Source organism: Colletotrichum aenigma, assembly GCF_013390185.1.
Source record: "Colletotrichum aenigma strain Cg56 chromosome Unknown KSG_Cg56_contig03, whole genome shotgun sequence".
Taxonomy (NCBI): domain Eukaryota; kingdom Fungi; phylum Ascomycota; class Sordariomycetes; order Glomerellales; family Glomerellaceae; genus Colletotrichum; species Colletotrichum aenigma.
Genome location: NW_023500909.1, coordinates 6472150 through 6487311, shown reverse-complemented (window position 1 = coordinate 6487311; position 15162 = coordinate 6472150). Strand labels below are relative to the sequence as shown.

General features: G+C 56.9%; 5 protein-coding genes across 5 annotated transcripts; 3 read left to right on the top strand and 2 right to left on the bottom strand.

Annotated features, from left to right (window-relative positions):
- Positions 1-1365: 1365 nt before the first annotated feature.
- SEC7 (Protein transport protein SEC7) lies at positions 1366-6976 on the top strand (the record flags this gene model as incomplete). Its single annotated transcript, XM_037320978.1, has 2 exons — positions 1366-2643; positions 2696-6976. 2 exons carry the CDS (start codon positions 1366-1368, stop codon positions 6974-6976), a joined length of 5559 nt encoding a protein of 1852 aa, XP_037180770.1.
- Positions 6977-7190: 214 nt separating this feature from the next.
- Positions 7191-8315, bottom strand: CGCA056_v005726 (uncharacterized protein; the record flags this gene model as incomplete). Its single annotated transcript, XM_037320977.1, has 2 exons — positions 7191-8128; positions 8189-8315. 2 exons carry the CDS (start codon positions 8313-8315, stop codon positions 7191-7193), a joined length of 1065 nt encoding a protein of 354 aa, XP_037180722.1.
- A 1233-nt stretch (positions 8316-9548) lies between these two features.
- CGCA056_v005725 (uncharacterized protein) lies at positions 9549-10403 on the top strand (the record flags this gene model as incomplete). Its single annotated transcript, XM_037320976.1, has 2 exons — positions 9549-9665; positions 9723-10403. The coding sequence occupies 2 exons, from the start codon at positions 9549-9551 to the stop codon at positions 10401-10403; spliced, it is 798 nt and encodes a 265-aa protein (XP_037180756.1).
- Positions 10404-10999: 596 nt separating this feature from the next.
- NUP49 (Nucleoporin NUP49) lies at positions 11000-13008 on the bottom strand (the record flags this gene model as incomplete). Its single annotated transcript, XM_037320975.1, has 3 exons — positions 11000-11780; positions 11829-12413; positions 12509-13008. 3 exons carry the CDS (start codon positions 13006-13008, stop codon positions 11000-11002), a joined length of 1866 nt encoding a protein of 621 aa, XP_037182106.1.
- Positions 13009-13156: 148 nt separating this feature from the next.
- Positions 13157-14380, top strand: FIP1 (Pre-mRNA polyadenylation factor FIP1; the record flags this gene model as incomplete). Its single annotated transcript, XM_037320974.1, has 4 exons — positions 13157-13348; positions 13440-13492; positions 13558-13790; positions 13842-14380. The coding sequence occupies 4 exons, from the start codon at positions 13157-13159 to the stop codon at positions 14378-14380; spliced, it is 1017 nt and encodes a 338-aa protein (XP_037180725.1).
- Positions 14381-15162: the final 782 nt, after the last annotated feature.

The window sequence follows — 15162 nt, the reverse complement described above, 5'->3', positions numbered from 1 at the left end:
TTTAAGGGTGCACCGAGCGCCTTTACTGAATGTTCACTGACTGACTGACAGTTATTAGTGAGTCGGGTGGTCAGTGCGCCGACATTCAAGGGACGAGACTGGACCGCTGGTCGCTGAAAGAGTCCAGCGGTTCAGTGGGTGGCAGTGGACAGGTTTCGCCGATAATTGTGGCCTGTGGCCGGTGGCCGGTGCATCGAACGACGAACTGCGAGTGAGTCCAGCCAACCGGGTCCGCAATCGCAGTCGCCGTTGGTTGGTTGTACCCAGGCGGTGTTGTGAATGACCGAGTGACAGCGAGGAGTGACCTCCCATGACAGTGGATGCGCTGAGGAAGTTCTCGGACTTGGGTGGGAATAAGGACGGGAAAACAAGGGACGAGCGCCTAACGCCGAAGGCCTACAAGCCAATGAAAGGCCCGAATTGTCCACGGCGTGGGGGCTCATCAAGGTCTCCATTAATTGGCTCCGTCGCCTTCGCTGGCCGCTTCTAAGCGCAACCGCGAGCAGCAGACGCGATGTCGGAAGCCTTCAAGCCTGCCATTCAAGCCACTGTGGTCTGTTGGTTGCCTTACCTAATGAGGTGGTCCATGCTCGGCTGACGACGCTTACCTCAGCGCTTCATCATAGCATTGACCACCAAGCCCCTTGTCTAGCGAGAGAGCTGACATAATGAGCTTGCAGCAGCTACATTAAAGATGGAGACCATCGACAGTGGTGATTGATGTTTAATACAGTGTTTGACGAGGCCGATGTCTCAAGCTTCTGCTGCCTATTCAGCACAGTGCAGCTCCCTCTCCGTGCATCAGGAAATCTGGTATCTTATCCCCAGAACCAAGCTACGTACCTTGTTGGTGTCCTCTTGCTGGAGCGGCAGCAGTAGCACCTAGCAGCAGGTGGTACGCCAGCAAGAGCCAGGGGTCCCTCCATTCAAAGAAATTTGGACCGTCACTGCCCCGTGCTGGCCATTTCGATTTGGATTTCGATTCGGAAGACCCCTTCAATACGGAGAGCCGCTCTCTTCATTGCACAACGACCGTCATCCAACACCCTCCGCCCGACGACGACGACGACCTTGGAAGCTCCCCTTGTGCCGCCGCGACGACCTTCCCGTCCTTCACTCCCCAAGGACGCCGTCGCCTCCGAACGACACGTATCTCGCATCGCCGGGCTCTCCACGAATTACCTACTTTAATACCTACCCCCTGCCCGCCCTGCATATGCGCCTGCGCCCCTCGATGACCGGCCCAGCTCAAGCTTACCTTCGATTGCATCTGCTGGAGTAGATCAATCTCCGACTTCTCCTCGTTGATCACGAACTCGTCCCCCTCGAAACGCGAATGGCACTTTGGCCTTCCATTGCTCCCCCATGAGCTCCCTCAAATTCCTCACTTCCTCCCTGGAGGCCATCGCGGCTTCCAAGGAGGCCCAGAGGAACAAGCAACTTACCGAATCCCTCCAAAAGACCCTCGCCGCCATCAAGGAGAGCGAGCCGAATTTCCCGGACCCAGAGATTGTCTTCGCCCCGTTGCAGCTGGCAACAAGGACAGGCAACGTCCAGCTCGCCACCAGCGCACTCGACTGCATCGGCAAGCTCATATCATATTCCTACTTCACCGTCCCGAGCGCCCCCGACGGCCAGCAAGATGCTCCAGCCGACCAAGCTCCCCTCATTGAGCGCGCCATCGATACCATCTGCGATTGTTTCCAAGGCGAGACAACCGCAGTCGAGGTCCAGCTGCAGATCGTCAAGTCGCTGTTGGCCGCCGTTCTCAACGACAAGATTGTTGTCCACGGTGCCGGTCTCCTAAAGGCCGTTCGTCAAGTATACAATGTCTTCCTCCTCTCACGGAGCACTGCGAACCAGCAGATGGCGCAGGGCACCCTCACCCAGATGGTCGGCACCGTGTTTGAGCGCGTCAAGACCCGCTTACACATGAAGGAGGCCCGCCTCAACCTGGACAAGCTGAAGCACAGCTCGAGCAACGTCACATTTGAGCAGACCGAATCTGTCAATGGCGCAGGCGTTGCTGGCGAGGGCGACGAAGACAGAGAAGACTCCCCGACACCAGAAGGTGCCGAGCAAGGACCCGCCAGCAATGCGGAGAATGGCAATGGGAAGCTGACATTGAAGGACCTCGAGCACCGCAAGAGCTTCGACGACTCACATTTGGGCGACGGTCCCACCATGGTCACCGAGATTAAGCCCGGAAGGAAAGCAGCCAGATCCGTGTCCGAGCAGTCCTCTCCTGAATCGACCGTCGACGACAACACCGACGACCTGGATGCGGAGGACGAGGTGTACATCAAGGATGCGTACTTGGTCTTCCGGTCGTTCTGCAATCTCTCAACCAAGGTCTTGCCGCCTGACCAGCTATACGATCCTCGCGGCCAACCGATGCGCTCGAAGCTCATTTCCCTCCACCTTATTCACACACTCCTCAATAACAACATTGCCGTCTTCACTTCTCCAATCTGTACCATTACCAACTCCAAGAGCAACGAGCCTACGACCTTTCTTCAAGCGATCAAGTTCTATTTGTGCCTCAGTATAACGCGAAACGGAGCCAGTTCTGTCGATAGAGTGTTCGACGTATGCTGCGAGATCTTTTGGCTCATGCTCAAGTATATGCGGGAGTCTTTCAAGGTACGTGGTGCGGCAGTTGTCTTGAGGAATGCCATGCTAACATGTCGCATAGCTGGAAATTGCAGTCTTTCTCAACGAAATCTACTTGGCATTGCTGGCCAGGAGAACCGCTCCCATTACACAGAAGGTGTACGTGGTCAACGTTTTGAACAGATTCTGCGCAGATTCACGGGCCCTGGTTGAGACGTACCTGAACTACGATTGCGAGAGGAGCGTGGACAACATCTTCCAGACCATTATCGAGGACTTGTCCAAGTTCTCAACAGCTGCCGTGCCGGTGACACCCGCCCAGGAGCAACAGTACGAGGAGAAGAGCTCAAAGAACACGAACGGAGGTGATTGGCAACTGCGGCCCATCCTGCCACCACCGCTTTCTGTTGCGCAAATCGCACCTCATACCGAACCCGAACCTGAGATTCCCAAGGAGTATGTGATGAAGCGGGTCGCGTTGGATGCTCTCGTGGACTCACTGAGGTCAATGGTCGACTGGTCTGCTGCGGTACGACCTGATGCGAATGGGGTCAGGCCGGATGGTGATACGAGAAACTCCGAAGACCTGCGTCCCTCAATTGACCCTAGCATGAGCGACAACCCATCGCGCTTCGAAACACCCCTGCCGTCAACACCTGTCTTGGAAGATGACCCTGCATTCCTGGAGAAGGCGAAAGCGCGGAAGACAGCCATGAACAACGCGATTAAGCAGTTCAACTTCAAGCCCAAGCGAGGAGTGAAGCTCCTTGTTCAAGGTGGCTTTATCCCGAGCGACAACCCGGCGGATATTGCCAAATTCCTGCTCACCGAAGACCGCTTGGACAAGGCTCAGATCGGTGAGTTCTTGGGTGAGGGTGACCCCAAGAACATTGAGATCATGCACGCCTTCGTCGACTCCATGGACTTTACCAAGAAACGATTCGTCGACGCATTACGTACATTTCTCCAGTCATTCCGTCTGCCGGGAGAGGCACAGAAGATTGATCGTTTCATGCTGAAGTTTGCCGAACGTTACGTGATGGGTAATCCCAACGCTTTCGCCAACGCCGACACCGCCTACGTTTTGGCGTACTCTGTGATCATGCTCAACACCGACTTGCACAGCAGCAAGATCGCTAAGCGCATGAGCAAGGAGGAGTTCATCAAGAACAACCGCGGCATCAACGACAACGCGGACTTGCCCGATGAGTACCTTCTAGGAATCTATGATGAAATCGCCAGCAATGAAATCGTGTTGAAGAGTGAGCGCGAAGCTGCTGCAGCTGCTGGAGCCGTCCCGCCACCATCTACCGGCATTGCTGCTGGTCTCGGCCAGGCGCTTTCGAACATGGGCCGCGACCTTCAGAGAGAGGCCTATTTGCAACAGTCCGAGGAGATTGCGCTTCGGTCAGAGCAGCTATTCAAGACCTTGTACAAGAACCAACGCAGGAATGCGCAACGATCGGGTGTCAAGTTCATTCCTGCTACCTCCTTCCAACACATCGGACCCATGTTTGATGTTACATGGATGTCATACTTCTCTGCGTTATCAAGCCAGATGCAGAAGACCCAAAACCTTGAGATCAACAAGCTGTGCCTGGAGGGCATGAAGTTGGCAACCAAGATTGCCTGCGTTTTTGACCTGTCGACCCCCCGCGAAGCGTTCGTATCCGCCTTGAAGAACACTACCAACCTCAACAACCCACAGGAGATGTTGGCGAAGAACGTGGAGGCACTCAAGGTCATCCTGGAACTAGGGCAGACGGAGGGCAACGTGCTCCGGTCGTCTTGGAAGGATGTTCTCATGTGCATCAGTCAGCTGGACCGATTGCAGCTCATCACCGGCGGTGTCGATGAGAGTGTTGTTCCTGATGTGTCCAAGGCACGCTTTATGCCGCCGCAGAGAGAGAATACTAGCGATTCTCGGTCATCAACACAGTCTAAGCGCCGAAGAAGCCAACCGCGGCCGGGAGCCGGGCCCCAAGGCTTCTCTAGCGAGATTGCATTGGAGAGTCGATCCGACGAAGTCATCAAGGCGGTTGACAGGATATTCACAAACACGGGTAACCTCAATGGAGAGGCTATCGTTCACTTCGCCCGAGCTTTGACGGAAGTCAGCTGGGATGAAATCAAGGTGTCTGGGTCGAACGACTCCCCACGTACCTACAGCCTGCAGAAGATTGTCGAGATCGCCTACTACAACATGACGCGTGTGCGTTTCGAGTGGAGCAATATCTGGGATGTTATGGGTGACCACTTCAACCGCGTCGGCTGCCACAACAACATCACCATCGTATTCTTCGCCCTGGACTCTCTACGCCAACTCTCCATGCGTTTCATGGAACTCGAGGAGCTGGCTGGTTTCAAATTCCAAAAGGACTTCTTGAAGCCATTCGAACATGTTCTGGCCAACTCCACAAACATTGCTGTCAAGGACATGGTGCTCAGATGCTTGATCCAAATGATTCAAGCTCGGGGCGATAATATCCGCTCTGGCTGGAGAACAATGTTTGGTGTCTTCACCGTCGCTGCGCGTGAGACCAACGAAAGCATTGTGAGCCTTGCCTATGAGAATGTCACACAGGTTTACAGGACCAAGTTTGGCGTGGTCATTTCACAGGGTGCTTTTACCGACCTGATTGTTTGTCTTACCGAGTTCTCAAAGAACATGAAGTTCCAAAAGAAGAGTCTCCAAGCGCTGGAGTCGCTCAAGTCCATCATCCCTCGCATGCTCAAAACACCAGAATGTCCTTTGTCTCAAAAAGGACAGTCAGCGACCGGCGACATCCACACTTCAGCAGCAGACACACTGCAAAGATCCCAGAACCGCACGTCAGTGGAAGAAGGCTATTGGTTCCCAGTCCTGTTTGCCTTCCATGACGTGTTGATGACTGGCGAGGATCTCGAGGTCCGGTCCAACGCTCTCGAGTACTTCTTCGACGCCTTGCTGAGATATGGAGGCGAGTTCCCACCTGATTTCTGGGACATTCTCTGGCGCCAGCAGCTGTACCCCATCTTCATGGTGCTGCGGTCCAGGCCTGACCTCAACAATGCGCTAAACCATGAGGAGCTGTCCGTCTGGCTATCCACCACCATGATCCAGGCTCTCCGAAACATGATCACGTTATTTACGCACTACTTCGAAGCCTTGGAGTACATGCTGGACCGATTCTTGGAGTTGCTAGCTCTTTGTATTTGCCAAGAGAACGACACCATTTCCAGAATTGGCAGCAACTGCTTGCAGCAGCTCATCCTGAAGAACGTCGCGAAATTTTCGCATGAGCACTGGACCAAGATCGTCGGTGCCTTTTGCGAACTGTTTGCTCGTACAACAGCTCACCAGCTCTTCTCCGCCACTACCATCAACTCAACAGCTTCAATCGATCTGCCCCCGAACGGCCTCGAGTTTGCCGGTCCTCTCAGTCCTACTGCTGATACCACTCCGGTCGACGAGGAGTCATTGAAGATCAATGGCTCTGAGAAGAACGGCGACGACGCTGACACGAACTCACTAGCAGCCCACGCCGGTACGGTAGAAGAAGACGACCTCAAGACCCCGACAGCAGCGGCTCCACCCCAGGCCCAAGCACCGTTGGAGGAGTTCAAGCCCTCATCAAACCTTCAGCAACAGCCCGTGGTCGTTACAGCCGCCCGCCGGCGCTACTTCAACCGTATCATCTCGCGATGCGTTCTTCAGCTGCTCATGATCGAGACGGTCAACGAGCTCTTTAGTAACGACACTGTCTACTCCCAGATCCCCACGGCGGAACTACTCAAGCTCATGGGGCTGCTTAAGAAGTCTTACCTGTTTGCCAGGAAGTTCAACGCCGACAAGGAGCTGCGGATGCGCCTCTGGCGCGAAGGTTTTATGAAGCAGGCCCCGAATCTGCTCAAGCAGGAGAGCGGTGCCGCCGCTACTTACGTCGCCATCCTCTTCCGCATGTATGCAGATGACAGCGACGAGCGCGCTTCGGCGCGCGATGCGATCGAGCAGGCCCTGATTCCCCTGTGCAAGAGCATCATCAAGGACTTTGTCGCGCTCGAGGAGGACAGCCAGCACCGCAACATCGTCGCCTGGCGCCCCGTCGTCGTCGACGTTCTCGAGGGGTACGCCGCATTCCCCGTGACCTCGTTTTCGAAGAACATTAAGGAGTTCTACCCGATGGTCGTGGAGCTTCTCGGCAAAGACCTGACGTCGGATCTGCGGACTGCGCTGCTGCTGGTGCTCCGCCGCGTCGGCGAGGTCGGTTTGGGTATTGAGGGGATGACCAAGGTGGACGTGGACCGCAGGGACAGCATCCTAAGCCACGCGACGGACGTGGACGGGCCCGAGGGAGACGCGTCGGCCAGGATGAGGCGTTGAGTAGGAGGTTCAGCATACAAAAACCATGTGTAGCACAGGACGAGGCGTAATGGATAGATTGAGGGGGAATCATTTCATGTAAAATTATTGTACCCGGCTCGGATTGCCGAGGCCTTTCGCAGTTCGTGTCCATATTGAAGACGTCCATCCATGCTTGTCCCAGACCAGTGCCATGCTTCCCAAACGCCATGCCATTTTTGTACAGTTACGCTGCTCAGCCGCGTGCGGACATGATATCCCGGATGAACGTCCTCAACTGCTCCGACTCCTCGGGCACAGTCCGATCCGGCAGACTCCTCAATGCCTCCTTCAGCATCTGATCGTCTTTGCTCGCCTGCCGCACCAAATCCCGAAGGATCCCCATCGTCCGGTGCGACTGCTCCGCCACCCTCATGACACTCACCAGCGTCTCGAAGAAGTCAATCAGGCTCAGGTGCATCAGCGTATCCTCCATATCTACCATCTTCAGCGCCGCGAGCTGCAGCAGCCCCACGTCGTTGGACCCCGTCAGCTCGGGGAACTGCGACGTGCCGACCTCGACGATGTTCAAGCTCGCGAGCCGCGGGAGGACGCGCAGAATGCGGCCCTGGGCGAGGGACAGCTGGTGCTCGGACAGCTTCACGTCTTCGGCGGGGTCTTCGCCGCGGGCGAGGGAGAGCACGAGGCCGAAGGGATCGCGGTCGTGGAAGAGGCGGCGCCACATCCTTCCCTGGCCCGGCGCGCGTCGGCGGACGAGGTCGGTGCCAGATAGATGCGGGAGGGCGGCGGGCGGGGGCAGTTCGCAGTCTGTCTCGAGGAGGTCGCCGATGACGTGGGAGGCCTTCTCGCCGACCTCGACCTGTGGGGAGGAGAGCCAGCGGCGGAGGAGCTCGAGGACGACTTTGGGCATGAGGGAGAGGATGGCGGCGTCGGAGGGGGTGGCGGCGGCCTTTTCGAGGATGGCGAGGGCGAGGAGGTTGGCGGAGGGGGCGGGGGAGCGCAGGGCGGAGATGAGGGAGGATTCGTCTGCGAGCTGGAGGGTTTGGGTGAAGGGGACGGGGGAGAGGAGTTTTATTGTGAGGGAGACGATGGGGGCGGGGTCGTGGGGGGTTGTTTTGAGGATTGTTGTGAGTTTTGGGAGGAGGGTTGGGAGGAGGGGCGGGATGTTTGAGTCTGTGGCGTTGTTAGCATTTATAAGATAGACAAGGAGAAGTAGGGAAGAAGAGAACTGACCTGTGAGTTGGAGCTCAATGTCGTCGAGGATCTTCGGTTGGAGGGGCGTTTCGGGGGAGGCGACGAGGTCGTCGAGGTGGGCTGTGAGCTCGTCGAGCCCGGTTATGGGGATTGTGTCGGTTGTCATCTTGGGGACGACGGGGTCTGACATAGAACTTCTGGTGACTGTGGTGCGGCTAGGTCGAGGCGAGAAGTGGAAACGAAGTTGGTGATGTCTGCCAGTTGGAGGAGCTGTTGGAGGTTTGCGGATGGCGGGGGGAGCTGGAAGCTTCCTGCTCGGTTTAAGGGTCCCCGGACGCTAAGATAAGATAAGGCAGCCGCAAGCTGCGTGTGCTGGGTGCGTAGCGCTTGGGTGCCTTACAGGGGTGGCAGTAGCGGGGCAGCGGCGTTCAGCGGGAAGGGTGACGACCCCGCTACGTGCCTACTGGTCCAGCTGTAAATGGCGATCATGGCTTTTTGCACAAGTTGCTCGTCTTTAGTCAACTAATAATGTGACATGGTTGCGTTCTGGTATGAGAGGCCTCTACAGGTAACCTAAAGGTAAGGTAAGGTAAGCTATGCAAGTGACTCACGCATGCCGACTGTCACGGCTGTGTGGGTGAGATCGTCCAAACAAGAATCAGAATGTAGCAGAATCAACTTCGTAAGGCATAGTTGAATTCATTTTAACGCATCTCAGGGCTTTACGACGTCGCTATTATCCAGTTTTTCCATTGCCTGAGCTGAATCTCACAACACCAACGTGGTTCATTGAGCAAGCGTGATGGAGGCTTTCGTCACGTTGAGCAGATGGTTGGTTCTAATAGCAGCCTGTTTACGATTCTACATATACTGTAGAAGGATGAAACCCTGACGTTGTTAACAAAGATTGAATATGTTTTCCAGCATCATTCTATCTTGAAAGCTACTTACACAGATTGTTGTCTGCGGAGAACAGACACGGGAGAGCTGCACCAGCCACCTCAACGAATCACAAGCCACCATTACCCCAATTGACCCCGCTAAAAAATCAAGACGTCCAACTCCAGGTCGGCGCCAACCATGACTGCATCTCCGACTTTGACTCTTTTTCGTTCGACTCATATAACGATCTTGCGGCATTACGCCAAACGACTCTCTGCAACTTCCTTCATATTTTCACCTAGTCAGAACACTTTCCCGCGATCTTACAAGCAACAACAGTACGTCAATCCCATAACTGCACAGGCTGCAAAACTTCAGCCGCGGCACGCGAGCGAAGCGAGGCTAAACCGCCAACCACCTTGGCGCAATCCCAGCAGCCACCTCTACAGCACACAATCCCTAACAACCGCCCACATAGAACCCTCAAGAAAGCACACATACGATACAACCGAGGACCATGTCGCGCGGTGGACGAGGCGGAGGACGAGGCGGCCGCGGCGGCAAGACGGGCCCCCAACTCTCCTGGGACAACGGCGAACACGCACCCGACACCCGCCCCTCGGAGCTCTTTCCCGTACGTCTCCTCCTCCCTTTCCCATAGTTCCCAGCCAATCTAACATTCCCAACACAGCAATACGCCGTCCCGACAGCGAAGCCCCTCTCCGCCCTCGAACAAGCCAACGTCAACGCTTTCCTCCTCTTCCGCCGCCAGGTCCAGGACGGACCTCTCTACACCCGCAAGCGCACCTGGGGCATGGACCCGTCCAACACGCGCAAGCTCTACGGGCAGGACCAGGTGAACGCAAAGTACGGCGTGCGAACGCGCGCCACCGCGGACCCCTTCACGGGCGTGCCGACGTACTCCCAAAAGTTCGCCCGCCCGGAGCGCGCGCTGCCCGAGTTCGGCTCGCGGCCGTTCTGCAAGGAGTTCTTCCCCGCGGAGCTGCACGCGACGCTCGACGGCGACGACGTCGCGCCCGGCGAGAAGCGCCGCGGCGGCGAGGCGAAGCGGCTGCGGCTGTCGCGCATCACGGCGCTGCCGACGGCCGAGGACGTATTCCAAGTCGAGGAGCCCGCGGCGGGGCCGGACGGCGCGAAGAAGACGCTCGAGGCGCTGGAGAGGATGCCGGACGCCGAGGGTGCGGAGGGCGAGGAGGAGTGGGAGGAGGGCGGCGAGGAGGAGGAGCAGGATGTGGAGTACGACGACGAGGATGCGGGTGACTACGACGCGGAGAATTACTTTGACGACGGGGAGTTTGGGGACGACGATGGTGGGGATGATGACCATGGTGGCCGCGAAGGGTCGTATTGATCATGGCGAGAGAGAGACGGTGTCATTTTTTGAAGGAACGGAGGGGGTAGCGAAGGCGGAAGGATCTGCAGAGACTTTGCCTACCTCACGAGGAATGAGGATTAGCATATCAGGCGTTGGGCGGATGAACGGCTTTGCTGAGCGGACAGCTCCCAGATACCCATCATATACAACAGACACAAGAGCATTGCATTTCACACATCGAGACTGGACAAATTGGTGAGTCAGGGGTATCTGACATTGGGTATCAACGACCTGTGCCGCCATGTTCTATGTACTTTACAACATCACACTCCACGACCATCACGAAGCGCTCTTCTGGCGCCGTAGCTGCGACATTGCCCTATCTTTAGGCTCCAATCTTGACGCCATTCTGGCCGAGGGAATGCCGCCGCTAATTGAATGCTACGGGAGCCAAGGTCAGCGGTAGCTCGGAGCCGAATTTTGTGCACGAAGCTCGCTCGATTCTGCCATGCTGCCGGTGTATACTTTTTAGCCATCCTGAACGCCGTATGCTTCCCACATCCCTTGTGCCAAGCGTCACGCCCCTCGGCCCAAGCCTCGTCATTACTCTAGTCCAACGCTATCGAATCTCGTCACTTGGTGGGGTACTGGCGCTGAAGCTGGGTCAGCTTTTCGCGTACATCCACAATGCCGCCTGCCGCCTCGTAAATCTTGTCACCCATCATCTTGATCGTCTCCAAAAGGTCGAGGACCATATTGAACGCGGGAACCTGCGTCTGGTCGCGCAGAGCTCGCACCCGCTCGTAGAGGCCGTGCTCGACACCTGGCATGTGTTGCTCCATCTCTTTGATCTTTTGCACCTGGAACTGGTGCAGCTCCTTTAGCCTGTCGGCCTCATTCGAGAACAAGGTGAGGACGTCCTCCAGGTTGCGGTCCTGATTGCCGTTCGGCGCGTTACTGCCGGTTCCGCCGCGGGTGAGCCACGTCTGGTGGTAGTGCGCAGGGAGCTTAAGCTGGTCGGCGCCAGCAAATGCCATCTTTGCGATGTCGGCATCCGACTTGACGAGATCCTTCAGGTGCGCCAGGGTGACAATGTCCTCGTCCAGGGTCGTCTTGACGCCCTCGTACTTGCGCTGCAGCCAGGTGACATCGTTGGTGAGCTGAGCAAGATCGCCGCCATGGGCCGCCATGAAACCCCTGATCTCGGACGCGTGGTTCATGAAGCGCTGGATCATGGTGTCGCAGTTCTCCATCTCGGTCTGCAGGGACTGCTCGAGGTCGTTGAAACGGGTCGTGCCCTTGACGTTCGAAAGGTCCACCCTTACACCGGGAACGGTTTGCTGCGTGGTCGACTGACCCATAGTCAGGCCGGGAGCTGTGTTGTTCTGTTGCTGGGTTGAAGCGCCGCCGCCACTTTGAGATGTTAGCATGAGCCACGGAGAGATTGATAAAATCACTTACAAAAGACCTCCAGGCTTGGCTTGGCTGGGGGCAAGACTCGAGCCGAAGAGGCCGCCGCCACCTTGTTGCGGTGTCTGCTGCGCCTGTGTGTTTGTGTTTCCGCCGCCGAAAAGTCCTGATGATTGCTGCTGGGTCGTTGACAGCGACTGGCCAAAGAGACCACCTCCCGCTGGCTTCTGCTGGGCCGCCCCGAACAGTCCTCCGCCCTGTTGAGGCTGCTGCTGGCCCGTCTGCTGCGCTGGTGTCTGGTTTCCAAACAGTCCTCCACCCGTAGTGCCCGTCTGGGCTGTGGTATTCGCTGCCTGACCGAAAAGCCCTCCCGTTTGCTGGGGCTGGGCCTGGGGTGTTGCTGTTGTCGCTCCGCCGAAGAGACCTCCGGCCTGTTGCTGGGGCTGAGCAGCTGTGGTAGATGCACCAAACAGACCGCCAGTCGCGGGTGTTGATGGCTTGTTGCCGAACAGTCCTCCGCTTGCAGCTCCAGTCTGGGTTCCGCCAAAGAGACCGCTGCTCGTAGCAGGTTGTGTCGTGGCCGCTGCGTTTCCAAAGAGTCCTCCACCAGCTGCGGGAGTCGACGAAGGGCCGGCGCTGTAGCAGAACATTTTTAGCAAGATTTCGAGGTACAATCCAAGGGCAAGACTCGGGTTCGGCAATGCAGTGACCCGAAAGAGGGCAAAACGTACGCAGCATTGGCAGCACCAGTGTTGATGCTCAAGCCACCGCCAGTTTTCGCACCGAACAGCGACATGTTGGCGGTCGAGTTCTCTGGTACAGTAGAGCCAGTAGTATTATCGTTTGCGATCGAGATGAAAGGCAAGGCCGAGGTCGTGTTCGAGGTGAAAGCCGGGGTAGGGTGAGGCTGATGGCCGTGGACTTGAGCTCCTGGATTGTTTGTGGCTGCTTCTTGTGCTGGCTGCTGTTGCTGCTGCTGCTGTCGCTGCGCGGTCAACGCGAAAGAAGAATTGGCGGCAAGGACTGAAGGGCACGGGCCACCTGCAGCTTTCTGGGCTGCTGCTGCCTTTGCCAGCGTGGATTGCGACCGCCTGGGATTGGCTATTCGGCGTTCTGAGATGCCGCCTCCGGGGTTCCACACCGAAGCTGCTAGACCGGGGCGCTGATTGGGCAATGCTGACTGCACCTGCTGCTGTTGCTGCTGCTGCTGTTGATGGCCCGTGCCTTCCATCTGGATGTCCTGGGAAGCTGCTGCCGCTGCTGTTGCTCCTGCTGCGAAAGGCGTCGTTGTGAAGCCTCGACCGAAAACACCACCACCACCACCACCGCCGTTCCCACCACCAGTTCCAAACGTAGAGCCGTTCATCGAAGTCGCGAAAATGGATATCGACGAGGATGATGACTTTTACGCGCCCGAGGAGCCGACTGTTCCTGCGCCTGCGCCTGCGACCGAAAATGCTGCTGCAACCAAGGCGCCGTCGCCAAAAGTAGAGTCCAAAAATGACGAGTTGGAGGAGGGTGAGGAAGAGGACGAGGGCGGAGCCATGGACGAAGACGATGATGAAGATTCCGTAAGCTTCTGCCTGCACCTCAGGTCGCTCTGTGTATTTGTAGGCCGCCCGTGTATAAGCCAGTGACTGACTGTTCTGGCGCTTTCCTCAGGATATCGACATCATCACCGAGCGCAAAGACGGCACAAAGGCTGCACCCCCAACGTACGTCTCAACAACCACTCACCAGCACGAAGTAAAAGACTTCTTTGAAGCTCATGAAACCACAGACAATCGCGATACAGCGACATCAGAAACATTCCACAAAGGTCTGCCTCCAACGACATGCCCGTCAAGGCCGCCCCAGCGAAGGAAGAGTCGCCAACTGCCTCTGACCTTCCTCTGGGCATCCCCAGTGCCGACAAGGCTGCCGCTGCCGCTTCCAAGTCCACGGTAGACGTCAACGCGAACCCTCCCTACCCTCCTGCGGGCAAGCCTATCACCGCCGTCAACATTGACGAGGGTAAGCACGACTCGCCCTGCGCTTCCCATCGCACCCAGCTAACCTTTACAGACCTCCCCGAAAACGAGAAGCCCTGGCGCAAGCCCGGTACGGATATCAGTGATTACTTCAACTACGGCTTCGACGAGTTCACCTGGGCCCTCTACGCCGCCAAGCAAGAGGCTGTCCGCGGAGAGTACAACGCCGACGCTATCGCCGCCGGCAACAAGAAGATGATGGAGGACTTTGGCATGATGATGATGGGCGGCATGAACATGCCCGGTGGAGGAGCTGGCGCCCAGCAGGCCCAGGCAGCTGGTATGGGAGGTATGCCTGGTGGCGGCATGGACGGCATGCCCCCCGAGATGCAGGCCATGATGCAGCAGATGATGGGCCAGGGCATGGACCCCAGCCAGATGGACCCCGCCACCATGTCTGCCATGTTTTCCCAAGGCGCCAACGCCGGCGGCCAAGCGGGCCAGCAACAGAACTTTGGCCAGGGCGGCTTTGGAGGAAACCAGGGCCAGTACGGCGGCTACGACCAGTCGGGCATGGGTGGCAACCGCGGCGGCTTCGGCGGCAGGGGCCGTGGTGGACGTCGCCAATGGTAAACATCAAAAAAGCTTGCTCTTCGTATGTGCTGGCGGTTGTCCGGCCCGGCTGGCGTTTTCGGGATAATGGTGAGGTCGCAAAATGGTTTGCTTTAGGGTTTCTGGATTGGCCACGGAATTGGCTCAAGCAGGCATAGAGATACCCTGACAATTGATCTGGCATTTCTACCACTGGCAAGCTGTTTTGCTAGATCTCAGTGACATACAGGCAGATTGGGCCGTTTGGTGGGGACAGATGCTCATTGCTGCTTCCCGTTTTCTGCCCAAACGTTTGCGATTTGTTTCTCGCGGAGCTTGCATGAAGGCCCAAACACGTTTTCCTCGCGTACATTTTGTCATTTGCGTTTGCCGTGTTTCCAATCACTGCATTCCCTATCTCTCCTGCCACCTTGTGATCTCCTACCCAAACATCTCTCCATGATGCTGTGCCCGCCGTTGACCATGCCAACGAATGGCTTAAAAAGCCGCCCATCTTTCTCTGTCGTCTCCTTCAAATCAATCACCTTCATCATCGTATCTTCCACTACCGGGGCTGGGGCATGGGCTTCTTTACCGTATCCCCGGGCCCTCCCCCGCGTCCCAGCATGCAAGTCCTCATAGGCCATGTCGACGAAAGGCTTTAAAGGCCACCAACCGTCCTTAGTCTTCTCGCTCAAGTCAATCAATGTCGTCATCGCATCTTCTGCTACCGAGGCGGAGGCATGAGCCTCTTCACCAGATCCCCGGGCCCTCAGCCATGCAGCCTGCAGGTACTCATAGATGATACCTAGGCTATGTGTGGA